This window comes from Vulpes vulpes, chromosome 9, assembly GCF_048418805.1.
Source record: "Vulpes vulpes isolate BD-2025 chromosome 9, VulVul3, whole genome shotgun sequence".
Classification (NCBI taxonomy): domain Eukaryota; kingdom Metazoa; phylum Chordata; class Mammalia; order Carnivora; family Canidae; genus Vulpes; species Vulpes vulpes.
In genome coordinates, this window is record NC_132788.1 from 31,707,793 (window position 1) to 31,724,842 (window position 17,050).

At 38.2% G+C, this 17,050-nt stretch overlaps 1 protein-coding gene across 1 annotated transcript in view; it reads left to right on the forward strand.

Moving 5' to 3' along the window:
• Positions 1-17,050, forward strand: part of SH3RF1 (SH3 domain containing ring finger 1) — a 182,059-nt gene that overhangs the window by 133,375 nt on the left and 31,634 nt on the right. The window contains exons 5-6 of the mRNA XM_072719729.1: positions 7,385-7,687; positions 12,733-12,843. Coding sequence (XP_072575830.1) covers positions 7,385-7,687; positions 12,733-12,843 — 414 coding nt within the window. The remainder of the gene's footprint in view (positions 1-7,384; positions 7,688-12,732; positions 12,844-17,050) is intronic.

Consider the following 17,050-nt stretch of genomic DNA (forward strand, 5'->3'; position numbering starts at 1 on the left):
AGTCAGACGCTTAACTGAGCTACCCAGGCACCCCTATTTCAATAACTTTTTAATGTTGATTATGTATTTATCTTGGATAATTTGGATTAAATAAGATACATTATTAAAATTAATTTTAGCTGTTTCTTTTTAAATGTGGCTATTAAATTTTTTTATTACACATGTGGCTCATATTATACTTCAGTTGGACAGTGCTGTCCAACTGAGAGAGCCCCTTCTTCCCTTAATAGTTCTAAGAGACTGACATTTTTATTCTTTCAACAAATATTTACAGAGCCCTAAATGGAGCTGTTGGCTGAGGGAGGCTTTCAGATCAATTTAAAAGACTCCTGAGTAATCCCTTCAGTCTTTCTAATTATTCCTTTTTTGTGAGGGAGTCTTGTATTATAAATGAAGACTGAGCTTGCTTTTATATTTGGATCATCCAAAAACAAAAATCTTGTTACCTAAATTGCAGGGAAGAATGGAGGACTAATGGAAATAGAAATTCTTCATTGCCATTATGTAAAAACATTTTGGAAAGGACTGTAACCTGAGGCAAAATATTTTTGCTAAGAGGAGTAAATGGCATGAATATATATCCTATAGCATTTGTTGACGGCTGTTATTCAAAGTGTATAACTGTCTGGAGAAAGAACAGTTGGACCTAACAGTGCAGCAGAACACTAAAGTATCTTTTTAAAACATGGCTTTATGAAGGTGCATTTCAAACCAGTGAGGAAAGGGAGACTTAAACAAACAGTGATGGACCAGCTCCTGAGCTGTGTGAAAAAAACAGCATGCTATCCTCACCTTATTCTTTACGTAGATGGGCACATGGTTCGAAGATTGAGATGTAAGAAGGAGCCATTAAAATATTAGGGAAAAAAGTAATTTTATTTTTAAAAATAATTATAGAATAAGATTTTTAAAGCGTGGTAAATTGAGGGGTACCTGGCTGGCTCAGTTGATGGAACATCCAACTCTTGATCTCAGGGTTGTGAGTTTGAGCACCAAGTTGGGTGCAGAGATTATTTAAAAAAATCTTTAGGGGCACTTGGGTGGTTCAGTTGGTTAAATATGTGACTCTTGATTTTGGCTCAGGTCATGATTTCAGGGTCATGAGATCCGGCTCCATGGTTGGCTTCATGCTAGTCATGGAACCTGCTTGGATTCTCTCTCTCCCTCTCCCTCTGCCTCCCACCCTGCGCTCACACATGCATCTGCTCTCTCTCTCAAAAAAAATAAAAATAAATAAAAATAAATAAAAATAAAATATTTTAAAAAATAAAATCTTTTTAAAATTAAATAAATAAATAAAGCCTGGCAAATTGAGATGGCATAATGGAAAAGATTGATAAATTTGGCACATAAAATAAAAAGGTATGTATAACAAACATACCAAGGTAACAAATTGGAACAATATTTTTAATTTGATGGATATATATATACATATATACACATATGTATTATATTAAAGAATGGTTTATATATGAAGACCAGTTATAGATCTATAAGAAAATGATTGATAATACCCAATACTGTTAACAATGTGGAGAAAGAGACTTTTTAATTGAGTATTGGAGGTATATCTTCAATTTACACAATGTTCTATGTCAAATATATTGCAATAAAAAACAGACCCTGGGTGATTTGTGGTTCCCTGAGTGGCTCAGCAGTTTAGCGCCTGCCTTCGGCCTACGGCATGATCCTAGAGTCCCAGGATCAAGTCCTACATCGGGACTCCTTGCATGGAGCTTGCTTCTCCCTCTGCCTGTTCTCTGCCTCTGTGTGTGTGTGTGTGTGTGTCTATCATGAATAAATAAATAAAATCTTAAAAAAAAAAAAAAGAACCAGACCATTGGAGATGATGAAAATTTGACACCTTTTTGGAGCACAATAAGGCATTAACCCTTCCTTCAAAAGGGTTTTAAGCCTATTCTTTGATCTAACAAGTTCACTTTTAGGAGTTCACCCTGCATATATACCCACACAAACATGCCAAGATATATTAAATGAAGACAGCTCTACATAATGAAATACCATGCTATCAACCTCTCTCTATTGATACGGAAAGATGTTCATGTGATATTGTAATAGAAGAGAGTAGTATATACTCCTTGGTTTCACTTGTATTAAAAATTAATAAAATAGATGCATAATTAACAATGTCTACATAGAAAATATATGGAAGGATATGTTCTAAACTATTAAGCTTTGATACATCTGGGAAATGAGTTGAGGGGAGACATGTGGGAAACAGGCTTTTCATTTTTACTTCATATTCTATACTCTTTCTTATAAAAATAACAGACATACATTTCTTTTATAATATCTTTTTTAAAGTCTATTTGCCTTTCTTAAAAAACCTTTTATGTTTAAGGGACACTCTAATGGGTTGTGAATTAGAATAGGCTCCTTCCTCAGACCTACTGTTTATATTCTCTGGTGCTCAAAAACTAGACTGATTCATCTATAAAGCTTCATATCAAATAGTGACTATTCAACATAGTTTTTGTTAAACATTTTTTTCTCTTTTTAAGACATATAAGTTTCATCTTTTAAAAAGGTCATATTGTCTTTAGCAAAGAAGATAGCTACATGCACACACAGATTATTTAGACATTTCTTCAGCTGCTTTGTTGTTATTTTTATTACAATATTTTGTCAGTATTTCCTTTCTCATATTTAATTATACTTATAATAATCCTCCATCTGAATTTTAAAGTTTCCCAAAAACAGACATTACAGTTTAAAGAGATTACCAAATCCCATTTGTCCCTGCATTAGCTCCACTGTACTGAATTTTACCTTGTGGGCAACCTAGGTCTCATCAGATATTCCTTACCAAGTGTTTGGAGAAGGTATATTATTAGGACACAAATTTATTTTGCAGGTGACGATACACTCCTAAACCTAAAGGTCATGGTTAAATAAATGTCACAGAAAGCCTACATGAGTGAGCTCAAATAAACATTCATAAATGAATGTTAACAAAATTCAATTATAAGCTGCCAGATCCTTGCTTTCCTGTTGTTGCTGAAGGTTAAGTTACACTGAGAATAAAAGTGTCTTTAAGTTTCTGCCTGATTTACTTAATGCCTTTCCCAAATAGTCTTGACTTTGTGATATTCTCTGGGACTTATAAAGGCAGCTGATAGCATTTTTTAGTACTAACCTCTGCTGCTTCAGAAAAAGTTTAATTTTAAATTATAGCAACATTCTGTTAACAAATATAACTGCCTGTGTGTAAAAATGAAATGAGGGAAAAATATAATAGGTGATTTAGAGGAAGAGAAATGAATGATGTGAAATAGAAAAATGAATTATATTTGCTTAAGGTGAGATAATGCATTACACATATGGACAGCTAAAAAAACAAAAACGGTCATTGGCTCCAACTGTCTCATTTTATGGATGAGGATCAGAACTGTGGTCTTTAGTCTGCAATTCACTGGTTCCCACTGTACCACGATGTGTCTGCCTGTATGCACATACTTCTGCATGTGGACTTTATGTTTCTAAACATGCCTACTATGGCCCAGCAGTTCCATTTCCTAGGCATATAGCCAATATCTGGATGAGTGCTTATGTCCACCAAAAAATATGCATGAGATTATTCATGGCAGCATTGTTCTTGATAGCCAAAATCTATAGGAAGGAAAGAAGAAGAAAGGGGGGATCCCTGGGTGGCTCAGCGGTTTAGCGCCTGCCTTTGGCCCAGGGCGCGATCCTGGAGTCCCGGGATCAAGTCCCACATCAGGCTCCCTGCATGGAGCCGGCTTCTCCCTCTGCCTGTGTCTCTGCCTCTTTCTCCCTCTATGTCTATCATGAATAAATAAATAAAATCTTTAAAAAAAAAAAAAAGAAGAAGAAGAAGAAGAAGAAAGGGAAGGAGGGGGAAAAAAGAGGGAACAGGAACCCAAATATAAATCAATAATAGAATGCCTAAATAAATTGTAATGTATTTGTACAATGGAATATTCCATAGCTCTTTTAAATTAAAAGACTGATTCATAGGGCCATATGGATGAATCTCAAGTATATTGTTGAATGAAGGAAGCAAGACGCAGAAAAATATAGAGTGCATGTGTTTCTTTATAAGTCTGTTTGTAAGCTTCTTGAGGGCAGGGACCATTAGTCTGCATGTGTAGATCTCTAGCATCTAGTGTATTATCCAGCAATGGAACATGTGATCAATATGTATTTATTTTGATGGCAAATATATGATAGAGAAGAAGATACAGGGAAGCACCTAGTATTTTTATAATGAGAAAAACAATAGGAAATATAGGGAACAATTCTTTATTTCCTGTGTTTATTCCAGGACACAGCATACAGAAACCTGAAATTTTAATACAATATTAACTATAACTGACACTTGGCTGGATGTGAACAGGACTAGAATATGGTAATATTTCAAACTGTTTCAAAGCAGACATTGCCAATGGAACCTATGATTTGATCCCAGGATTCATTTAACTGTAATATCAAGTACATGTCATAGTTTTAAAAATTCCTATTTTTGGCCTTAATGGGGAGGAAGTTTTCTCAGCTCCTTTTCTTATTTATTACTCAGTGCAACATGAATGCTAAGTTAATTGGCCAGATTCCAGCATATGGATACATCATGCTTTTGAGGCTTTGTGCCTTGAGATCTAAATGAGCTTATATTAGAAGGCATTTTCTGACTCCTTTTCTTCTGGCATTGCTGAGGTTTGGGCCACTCTCACCATAATAATAAAACATTACATTTCTTCCTTTGGGCATGTGTTTTTCTTGGGGACCACCAGGAGATAAGAGGATAGACCAAAGTAGGATTTATAAATACTACCTAATTTTTTTTTTCCAAAAATATAATCCCAGTATTCTAGGTAATGACAACAGTCAGTCAGATTGGTGGTATTGGTTATCCCTAGTGTCCTCCAAATGGTAAATTCAGGTTTTGGAGGGTCCAGTGATCTTATGCAAATGGTAAAATTTCAGGGTAGAATAGCAGGTCAAGGAAGTGTGAATTATGGATCTCTTGGGAGATGCCACTATCATGTTATAAGGCCAGCCTTTAATAGTACTTCATTTCTTCTTTCCTAAACACATAACACAGAGTCCTTATGATCCTCTTTTGCCTGCCATTTGTACCTGAGGCATTGATTGTGTTAATGATGGCATTACAGCCTTTTACTCTTGAAAGTTTATCATGTGGAAAAAACCCTGGAAGTCTGAAGGAGAGGCACGCTCCTGTTTGAAAAAGATGTACCCTACTAATTGTAGATTACACAGGCCAGATGAATTCAAGTCCTGGGGAAGCCACAGGAAGAAATAATCAATTTGCAATCATCTATAGAAGCAGTGGCTACTGAGCTGCGATTAATGCAGTGTTGTGAGCAGCTAGTTGTACCAGAGCAAGTTCACTTTGTAAATATTGACTGATGGGATTTCCATTCTTCCAGTAGGACATTTTCATCAACAGAGTAAAGAGACATGATCCTAACCATTTAAGTGGGTGGAAAATAACATCTGACGGTGATATTTTTTCTAAGGGTATTTGTGAAGTGCTGAACATGCAAAGCTGAGATGAGAAGATCCTATTGTCCTTAATCTTTACCTACATTACCTTTTTAAGAAGTCTATTCTTTTTCACTTTAACACTTTTTTTTTATGAGAGGTTAAATTAAGTGCTCAATGATTTCCTATTACTGTAATATCTAGGTGAGTTCTATACAGCTTGTTATTATTGCAGCTTTCTGGAAACATTGTATTATAGCTCAGGGAAAACAAATTTTTTGTTCTTTCCTTTCTTGCTGGTGTTACCAGCCCAGAGCACAACTTTGGACCCCTTGGACTCTTTGTAATCAGAAAACTTTTCGAATAGACAAAGTTAGCTTGCCAGTAGCACTTAGATTTCATGTTTTACCCCCTTGTGATTTTAAAATGTAAGCATGTATGAAAAGAATTGATGCAATGACATTACAAACAGGTAAGAATGTCTACCAACCTTTTTGTGAACTTCTCCCAAAATTCACAGAGGCAGGAGGTTAATTCATTGGAAATGGGTAAGTTCACATATAATGCTTTCATTCTTTGTCGTCTTGCCCATTTTTACCAAACCCAAGAGTTGCCCCTTAGTGTTCACTTGTGCTCTGAGCAAATACCCGGCCATTATCAGGCAACAGAAGATTTGGTCAGACTTCTTTCTCTCTCTCTCTTTCTTTCTCTCTTTCTTTCTTTCTTTTTTTCTTTCTTTTCTTTTTTTCTTTTCTTTTCTTTTCTTTTCTTTTCTTCCTCCCTTCCTTCCTCCCTTCCTCTCTCCTTCCCTTTCCTTTCCTTTCCTTCCCTTCCTTCCTTTCTTTCTTTCTTTCTTTCTTTCTTTCTTTCTTTCTTTCTTCTTTCTTTCTTTCTTTCTTCTTTCTTTCTTTCTTTCTTTCTTTCTTTCTTTCTTTCTTTTTCTTTCTTTCTTTTTCATTCTTTCGTTCTTTCTTCCTTTCTTTCCTATCTTTCTTATTTTTTCATGAGAGACTCAGAGGGAGAAGCAGGCTACCTGCAGGTGGGCCAATGCAAGACTCAATCCCAGGACCCAGGCATCATGACCTGAGCCAAAGGCAGATGCTCAACCACTGCGCCACCCAAGTGTCCCTAAATTTTCAGTTGTTCTTTAAATTTCATCAGTGAACTGAAATGAATCTTCATTTGTTACTGGCAAATTTTAAATTTAGATATTCTGAAAATATCTTGGGGAAAAATTTTTTACCTTATTGGTCTCAAATTAAAATGGTTTGTTCTTGATTTAACATCTGTTGCTTAAAAAAAAAAAATCTATTGGGCAGCCCCGGTGGTGCAGTGGTTTGGCGCCGCCTGCAGCCCACGGCGTGATCCTGGAGACCCAGGATCGAGTCCCACGTCAGGCTCCCTGCATGGTGCCTGCTTCTCCCTCTGCTTGTGTCTCTGCCTCTCTCTCTCTAGCTGTGTCTCTATGAATAAATAAATACAATCTTTAAAAAAAAATCTATTGCTGACAGATATAATGAAATCCTGGTATTGAGAGAAAAGACATCTCACATGGAAAAAAAGAAAAGATATACTCACAAATGCAAACTCTAAAGTGATAACGTTAAGTTTTAGATAAATGCTGGTTGAAAGGGTACCTGGATGACTCGGTTAAGCATCTGCCTTCAGCTCAGATCATGATTCTAGCATTGTGGGATTAAGTCCTGCATTGGGCTCTCTGCTCAGTGGGGAGTCTGCTTCTCCCTCTCCCTGTACCCCTCTCCCCAGCTTGTGCTCTTGCTCTCTTGCTCTCTCTCATTCTCTCAAATATATAAATGAAAAAAAAAATCTGGTTGAAAATAAATCTCAGTGAGTCCCTGAGAATTGTGTAACGGTCTTATGTCGATTTCTTGCTTTGCAGTTTAACTCAGCTGCTAAGCAGCTGATAGAATGGGATAAGCCTCCTGTGCCAGGAGTTGATGCTGGAGAATGTACCTCAGCAGCAGCCCAGAGCAGCAATGCCCCAAAGCACTCTGATACCAAGAAGAACACCAAAAAGCGGCACTCCTTTACTTCCCTCACCATGGCCAGCAAATCCTCCCAAGCATCCCAGAACCGCCACTCCATGGAGATCAGCCCTCCTGTCCTCATCAGCTCCAGTAACCCCACAGCGGCTGCGCGGATCAGTGAGCTGTCCGGGCTTTCCTGCAGTGCCCCTTCTCAGGTAAATCATATAAAGGTATGAAAAGAGGTTGGAAACAAAGTAACCTACCCACAAACATGTTTGTTCACTAGCTGGAAAATGCTATTTATTTTTGCCTTCAAAAGATAGTAACTTTCCTTTAAAAAAAAAAAAAAGAGAGAGAGAGAGAGAAAATAATAGCTCTCCTGGGAAGCCTTTTTCTTTCTTCATTCTGTAGATAGAAAAATGGAGAAGAGAAAAACTAACGTGAAACTACTCAGCCATTTTCAAAGGAAGGATCAGAAATTACAAAATGATTTAAGTAGTAAGTTTCAAGCAACTGCTCAGTTTTATAGAACCTTGTCTGTCATGGGGCTACTTTGGAAGTTCTTGCCAACTAAAATTTTATCATCATCCAAACTGAAGATGCTGTGGTTGAAACTGATAGTTGACAGTTGCTTTCATCTGTGTACCTTACCCTGATACTTAGGCTTCCCAGTAGGAGTTATAGAGAAAAAAAAAAAAGAAAGGACATGAAGAAACATTTAATTTAAATTAGAAATTAACCATATTTTTTTTAAAAAACCTCATAACTTCATCAAGGCTTTGAACTATCTTCAGAAGTAGCTGCACATTATTCTTGTGTTAGTAAGAATACACAAGGTGATTGGATTTTTTTTTTTAATTTTTATTTATTTGTGATAGTCACAGAGAGAGAGAGAGAGGCAGAGACACAGGCAGAGGGAGAAGCAGGCTCCATGCACCTGGAGCCTGATGTGGGATTCGATCCCGGGTCTCCAGGATCGCGCCCTGGGCCAAAGGCAAGCGCCAAACCACTGCGCCACCCAGGGATCCCCACAAGGTGATTGGAAACATGCATGCAGTCAGCAGGCATTTATTGAGTGCCTCATTGTTAGATCCTCCTAGGCACCATGTACACTGCAATAAGGAGCTATAGGACTTCCCTATATTAGGCCTTCATTCTGGACTGTAAAAGGAGCCCACCTAAGTCACAGGGCTACTATAATTATCCAGTTAGATGACAGCTATATTTTTCCTCAACCCAAAGGTCAGAGAGCCCAATCCAAAGCAGTCTGTCATAAAGGAAGAAATTTCTTTCAAGTCTCATATTTAATTTTTAAAATTCATGCAGATTTTACATTTTTTAAACACAAGAATTATTTCCTTTAAAGAAAACAAAGAAACAAATACATAGTCTTGGTCCTCAGAAAGTTGTCAGTTTAATTAAAATGGCTGTTTTGGGCCACAGAATAAATATGTACAACATAGTTTTCGGTATTCCTTGCCAATTTTATTAAAAATTTTTTTCTCAAAAAAAATTTTTTTTTCTCTCAGCCTCATTTCTTTGACCTTGCTCCCTTAGATTCATCCTGCATGTTGTGAGTTAAATGCATTCATTTTCTGAATAAGATTCTGATTTGTTGGTGTTTTTTAGGTGGTGGGGAAATGAAGCTTTTGATCTTATGAGGGAATGAGGATATACAGACATACCTCACTAGAACATAAGTGTGATGAAGGGAGAGGTCTTTTTGTTCACCAATATATTCCAAATGTCAGACATACAATAAACACTCAGTAAATATGTATTGAATGAATGAGACACTTGAAAAATAGGTAGAAAGGAGAGCTATGTTACTTTATATGTAACTTTATATGTAACTAATTGTACCTATGTGAAAAATAAGCATGGGTTATAGATTGGAGTAAGGAATACCAATTGAGGTCGCTCTGGAAAGGTTCAAAAGATTTTTGAATAAGGTTCTGATGGAGGTGGCTAGTAAAGATGGCCATTCAGTATAAGAAAATTGAATCATTTGTGTTTTTTATTTGTGACCTAGCAACGTTTGCACAATGATGTTTTGTTAAAATAAAAGGTATATTTCTGGTAAGATAGTGGCAACTCAGAATAGGAGTAGCTTTAAAGAATAGACAGTAATCTTTTGGCATTAGAGAAAATTAAAAGAGAAAGCAGGATAAACCTAGCATTTATATCTTTTGTAGAGAACTCAGCAGTCAGGTGTGAGCATGTCTGACGCTGCCACACCAGAGCTGGGAATGAAGACTATAAAAGTAGAGCTATTTTTGTTTTGGTTGGAGTAGCTTAGGAAACAAGGCTCTCTCTGTGTTCCATTAAAACAGCTTCCCCTTCAACTGTTCCACCCCTCCTCTTGTATTCTAATTCATTCTGTTATAGGTGGTAATGTGTTGCCTCAGGGATGTTATTTCAAGAAGCCTATGGGAGATGTTTCAAGTGCTGCCTGGCTTCTCCAGCCCAGGTTTACAGAAAACAATTCCCTGTCTAGCTCACTGTGTACATTGGAGGGAACCACAGTCCATGATCAAGCAATACGTGTGTGTAGCATAGGTGATGGGCAAACACTCTCCTACCTGTGGAGATCAGTGTACATGGAAAGATGGCTCATGTTAATACTGTTGAAAATAGGACTGTCCTTTTTCTCTGCCCTGCAAAGGACCAGTCAAGAGATTTGACTTCTCCTGCTCTGACCCTTTTTCCTTTTCTTTCTTTTTATTTTTTATTTTGACAATGCTGAGAAGAAGGATGTTTTATTATCCTGACTTGGCCCATTTTCTCTCTTGCTTTTCCTTAATTAGGTTTGGTTGCACTTAGAAAATCTGAAGTAAGGAGCCCAAAGAAGTGAGTGTTCATTTTTCTATCACCTGAATGGAATCCACATGTAGGTAGTCAGTCAGTGATGGTGTGATGGTGCTTTTCAGCTCACCTTTCCAACATGGGGGTAGAACCTTATCCTTGTGTGTCTATATGGAATTTAGAGATCTCTCCATGACATCCAAATTCTAGTCAGCAGGATGGGGAAATGGACAGAAGAAAGGAGCAGAGGGCTTGCTTGCTATTACATTTGGTGACTATTGAGTGAAGGCAGAATTTTCAAATACCTAAATTGGGAAATTATTTATAGACTGTACTGTCCAGGTGGGTCACCAAAACAAATACACACAGATGTCTGTGACATCTGTGAAAGCAGATGATGCTCTAAGTAAATAAGCCTTTTTGTCTCCTTCTCTGTCTCCACTCATATTTTTTGGTCTCTGCCAGCTGCAGGAATGCTTCATAATATTAAGTGTTTTTGTGGCATTTTTTTGAATTAACAATGGCTCCAAGGGAGCCAGAGGTGCACCCACTCATTTCCATTTGCTTTCCCTACCTCTTTCCCTCTCCACAGAGTCCTTGTGGAGGAGCCAAAACTAATTTGCAGTTCCATGAGGAAGAGAGAAAACAGGAGAAAGTTGTTCCCAACTCCGGCATTTATTCTGGGCATGCTCACCGCTCAGCCAGTTTACTTGTGCTTTAGTCATTCTCTGGTGACTTTTATCTCTTATTTTACTCAGTGTTAGGAGTGGCCCTGTGTTGGCTGGGGTTTGCAGAAGTCTCAGTGTTCACTGCTTCCCTCCCATGTCCGTGATAGCGGACACCTTAGAGGGCATCTGGTCCAGCTTCTCACAGGCTGTGAGGTGTTTTGTCTAAGACCATGAGCTCGTTAGCAATTAACTATCTTGACTCCCAGTCTGTGGCTTTTAGAGAAACATCGATCAATCAGGAGATCATTCTTAGGTATCTCTAGGGTCAGGCCCAGGAAGCTGTATTTTGGTGGGGTTTTTTTTTCTACCCTGAAGATTCCATAACAATGACATGCACTTTGAAGTGAGGTTCATTGTATCTTCTGAGAAAGACTCCATCTTTTATGTGGTGCCAATTTACAAATGTTCTTGTGGTGTGTATGTATATAAACAGATTTATTGGTTAAAACAGCTAAAGGCCATTGGATTTTATCCTAGAATGAAAACTCACTGTACTTCCCATTAAAAATTGATTGGAAATAGGCTTTGGTTCACAGGAGAGACAAAAAAGGAGGGTTTGGGGAGAAATTCTTGTTAGGGCATCACTTGGATCTGCTTAGTTTAAGCCTTTGGTTGAATTAGTATCTGAGCAAACAGGTGCGGATGTGATTTTAAAAGGATGTGGATTCCATGTATAACACAGATTTATTTGTGAAAATAAATTGTATGCCGTGATGCTGGTTTTCCCTGGCCTTGGTGAGGCCTAACTCAGCGGGGAAACTCAAGTTTCCTTCGGGCCTCTGGGAACTAATCTCTGAGCTTTTCTTTGTCCTGATAATCTTTTTCTTAATTTATAGGAATTGAGGGAACTACGTTTGGGATTAAGTTTTATTACAAAAGGCCCTGCGTTGTTGGAGTATCATTGTTTCCTTGGGGAAACAAGGCACCAGCCAACCACATTCCTTTAATAGTGGAGGAAAATTGCCCCATTTGTACAGGAACCCACGTGCCTCCATCTGCAGCATCAAGTGATGACAGCATTCTGCAGTTGGACCTGATATGCAACCTGAGTGAAATTGATTGAGTAACTGAAAACAGGCAATGAAATGGCCTGAATAACTCAATTTCTTTCTAGTAAATTAATCTTGGATAGTATCAGGGATAAGACACCTTTGAAAACAGCTAATTTTGCTTGACATTGTTCCTTTAAAGGTTTTATAAATAATTACCTGCTCTAGGCATGTCTAGGCAGCTGCATTTTAATTATGCATCCCCACTGAAGAGTAGAAGTCATGAAAAATGATCCTGAGAATAACAAAATACCTTAAGCACTTCACAAAGATTTGCATATTGATAGACAGGTGAGTATTCAGCCATGACCTACCTTCCCAGAATCTTCAGGAGAATTGCTAGTGGGATCCTCAAGCATCAGACTATCTGAAAGGTCAGTTTGGTTCACAGTGGCATCCCAAGTGAGGCAGCATGTCATTGCAAAAGCCAACAGCAGTTGAATTCTGTATGTAAAACATCACAGTGGCCAGTACTTATCACATGACCACCCAGTGTTGAGTACCAATTAGGTCATCAGTAAATGTTGACTGATTAAACTGAGTTTCTGCCTTCCCCAAATCATAAAAACTTACAGATATTATTTTTTAAAATTATAACATCTCTGCAAGGTTTAGTCTGTACAGTCTATTGTATTAAATGTAGTTGTCTTTCAATTAACTTTTTTTTTTTTTTGACAGGTTCATATAAGTACCACCGGGTTAATTGTGACCCCACCCCCCAGCAGCCCAGTGACAACTGGCCCCTCATTCACTTTCCCATCGGATGTTCCCTACCCAGCTGCCCTTGGAGTGAGTACAGCCTCTCTGGTCTCTGTTTCTCTCTTAGGTATTTAGTCCCATTAATCTGGCACACCCACCTCCTAACACCTGCAGTTTATATTGACACTTGCTAGGTGGGGGTGGATCTCTTTCATCTGTTATCTCTGTTAATCTTACAGGAAAAATGAGAAGGTTTCTTGCCTACAGCCTGCATAATTTTTAACAGTAAGGATCAGTGGCCTGAAGCCATTAGAAGAGTTCTATAGAATACTTTTAATTTTCATTAACGTTCAGCCTGATTTCCTGAAGGCTTAACCTAAAATTTCTTTTTCATTCTTTTGAGTTTCTAGACTTTACTTATTTCTTTCAAAGACACATTTATAGAAATACTGAGGAAACAGGAATCCCAAAAGCTAAGCTGTTTGCTTTCAGTCACATGATGAGTCGATTCCAAATCTCTCCATTTATGATTCAGCTTTTGGTTTCTTGTCTTCCTCTACGATAGCTGCAGCTTTGCTGCCTTGGAAGCCTCCCTCAGATTGTCTTTTCTTTGTGAAGACATAGCATCGTACAGAGTCTAAACACTAATTGCTTTACAACACCCTCATAGGAGGAATTAATAGGAGAAATGAGGGCAGCCAAGGGAGATAGATACATAGAAGGAACACTATGGAGAGAAAATTAAAAGAGAAGAAACAAGCAGTTTCTAAACTCAACCTTAAATAGCAGAAACACAATTGTTTACATCCCAGTTTCCCTGGGGCACCTGGGTGGCTCAGTGGTTGAGCATCTGTCTGCCTTTGGTTCAGGGCGTGATCCTGGGGTCCTGGGATGGAGTCCCACATAAGGCTCCCCACAGGGAGCCTGCTTCTCCCTCTGCCTATGTCTCTGCCTCTCTCTGTGTCACTCATGAATAAATAAATAAAAATCTTTAAAAAATAAAAATAAATAAATCCCTGTTTCCTGAAGTTACAGGCAGTTGAACTACAAGGAACCAGCAATTGTGAGACATCTCTCATCCAGGCCATTGCTTTGGCTTATGTTCTTAGACTGTTTCTTTCAGTGCTAAATCAAATGAGAATAGAAAAGATGACCAAATCAGATCTCCCCAGTGGGCCCTGCCCCTGTAAGTTGATTTATAGAGTCTCACCTGGCTATGATGCTCTCAGAGAAACAGCATGGCCCAATGATGTGGCCACAGACTTGGATTGGAAGCCCAGCTCAGCCACTTACTTGTTTACATGACCATGAAAAGTTACTCAACCTCTTTAAGCTTCAGTTCCTCTACCTGTAAAATGAAACTAATACTATCTACTTTGAAGAGTTAGTACCATGCCTAGAATGTAGTAGGGGATGACTATTACCGATCTCTCTATTGAGGACTGTTGCAAGGTGGGCCTGTGATATGTGCGAATGCCTTGGAGGGCCTGCCTGGTCCATTGTGTTATGGTTTCTCTGCAATCTGTACCAGGAATAGGGAGGCTTCTAAGCAGCTGGTTTGTTTTTAGGTTGTAGATTTTATATATGTTGTAAAGATTATGTTTCCTTCTGCTAGAATGCTTAGAGCCAAATCTGTACCCCCCTCCAACTAAGACCTCACAACATATTAGCACATTAGTCAAGATGTTGGCTCCATCTAGTTTTATTGTCCTCATGTTCCTCTTGTCTCACTTTACTTTGAAACAAGGTGGGATATAAATAAATGTGGAGTTATTACTGAGCCTGACTTAGACTTTAGAAAACTTTTTATAGAGTTAAGCATGTTCTTGTATTTAAATGGAAGTTAATAATGTTCTGGTTAGGAGTTAAAGTTGTATTTTTTTTTTTTTTAATGTTCCCAGAACAATTACAGCTGCCTTGATAGTACCACTGTTTGGTGTAAGAAAAGTTGTGTTGATTCTTCTGGGTAGAAAAAATTCAGTTAACTTTTATTAAAATGTGGTTTCCATGAGATTCTGTTAACCTCGGGTATTTTGACCAGAGCCAAGTTCCATAATCACCCTGCCCTCCTTTCTCCAGAAAAGACTCTCCTTTCCTTCCTGCTCTTCTACCCCAGTACATACACAACCAGTTGGTATTTCCATTTCCAGATGACTGCTTCACATGGAAAAATTCTAGCATAATTTAAGTGAAAAAGGCTGCTTTTTCTGATCTTAGAAAAATTAATTAGTGGAAAAGACAGAGCTGGCTGAATTTCAGCCCTTGTGGGCTGAAAATTTTACAGTGTAGTAAAAGGCCAGTTGCTCTTCACTAGAGGCAGGCACACTGTAGGGCAAGTCAATGGGACAGGTCACAAGAGAGTATGAATATACAAAAATTAATTTACATTCAACCATTTCATCCTCGGATTATATAAGAAAGCCTGCATGTTAAACAAGAGGAAGGTTTATTAAACAGTATGTCTACTGTGCCAATTCCATTTAATGAAAGACTAATTATAAACAGACCTGTCTGTCATCCCAGGAGATGTCTAGATCTCAAAGTCCCTGGTAGGTTGGCAGAAATATTTTGGATTTAATATGTTAGGTTTAAGTGGAAAAAAAATCTCAGTAACATGTACCCTCTATATCTTACATTAATCATGGCAAGTATCCTATTTAAAATCTGAAATATTGGGACACCTGGTGGCTCAGCGGTTTAGCACCTGCTTTTGGACCAGGTCATGAGTTCCACATCAGGCTCCCTGCATGGAGCCTGCTTCTCCCTCTGCCTATGTCTCTGCCTCTCTCTGTGTCTCTCTGTTTCTCATGAATAAATAAATAAAATCTTAAAAATAAAATCTGAAATATTTTCTAAGAATTTGAACACTGTCACAGCAATAGTATGCAGCTTGGTAGAAAGGAAACCATGTTTTTTGTGGTGTGGATTTATTTATTTATTTATTTTTAAAGATTTTATTTACTCACGAGAGACATAGAGAGAGAGGCAGAGACAGTCAGAGGGAGAAGCAGGCTCCATGCAGGGAGCCCGACATGGGACTCGATCCCGGGTCTCCAGGATCACGCCCTGGACTGAAGGCGGCTCCAAACCACTGGGCCAACAGGGCTGCCCTGTGGTGTGGATTTATTAGGTAATAAATGCCAACACTAGAATAGGAAATGAAAATTATTTCTAGTATTTTTGTCATGAATTGAGACTTTGGAATCTTTTATGCAGAATGAAGTTAGGAGCATATTGTCCTATACATTTCATATATAACAGTTAAAATGTTAGATATCTAATATTAAGAGCAAAACTGGCATTATTTCTATCTAATGTAGACATCTGGCTATTAATAGTAACGAGGGATTTTTTTCCAATTAATTTTATGAAGGGAAGAGGGTGAGGATCTATGTTAGTCTTGTATTTCTGCACAAGGGCAGAAGAACTCTTAAATAAGTGATTAATAATCCCTGATTCCCTGTACCAGCTGAGAGGTGTTTTAGCTGCAAGATGTCACAAGTTAGGCAGGTCAGTAAAGGCCAAATACAGCCCATGGCCAACTTATAGATAGATTGCATTCCAAAAATGCGTAACCCTAACTAAAAAAATTTAACACGTACACACATAGTGTGTGTGTATTTAAAGAAGTAAATTAAATGAGGTCAGGTTCTCAGAATAGCCAATATGTACTTAGCCCATTGAAGCCCATGGTGGAAGGCTCAGTAGGACTTAACTGCTATTGTCAGCATTAGAGAAGGGCTCTGGAAGAAGGGTAATGAACTGCCAACCTCTGTAGTTTGAGAGGTACAAGTTGAGCCTTTGGAATTGATGGGAATTCTAAAAATCAGGACTAGGGGTAGGATGTGGCCAGAATGTTCACAGCAGCAGCAGAAAAGGACTCTGGCATCTCAGGAACCGAGGCCTCTCAGTCCGTATCATATTGTCCTAAGGGAGGTAGAAGCACAGAATGTTTTCTCATTTGCAAAAAGCTCATTGAGGATCTGTTAACGTCTGTCTATGGAGCTGGGTGACAGCAATATAAGGATGAGTAAGACAGTTTTCTCACTTCAGAGTCTCATGAATCATAATAACAGCTTCTATTGATTGGGTTTGTGCAGTGCTTGAGGGCACCGGGAAAGGCAGCTTTACCTAAGCTATTATAGTTATAACTCCATCTCACAGATTGGTATATTAAGGCATAGAGACCTTATGTAACAGATACAAAGTCAGTTAACTAGCATTAGGTATCTCTTCTTACAAATCAAATCTAGAACAATAAATCCATCATTTGTGAGAGAAATTCCATTCTTGAGAG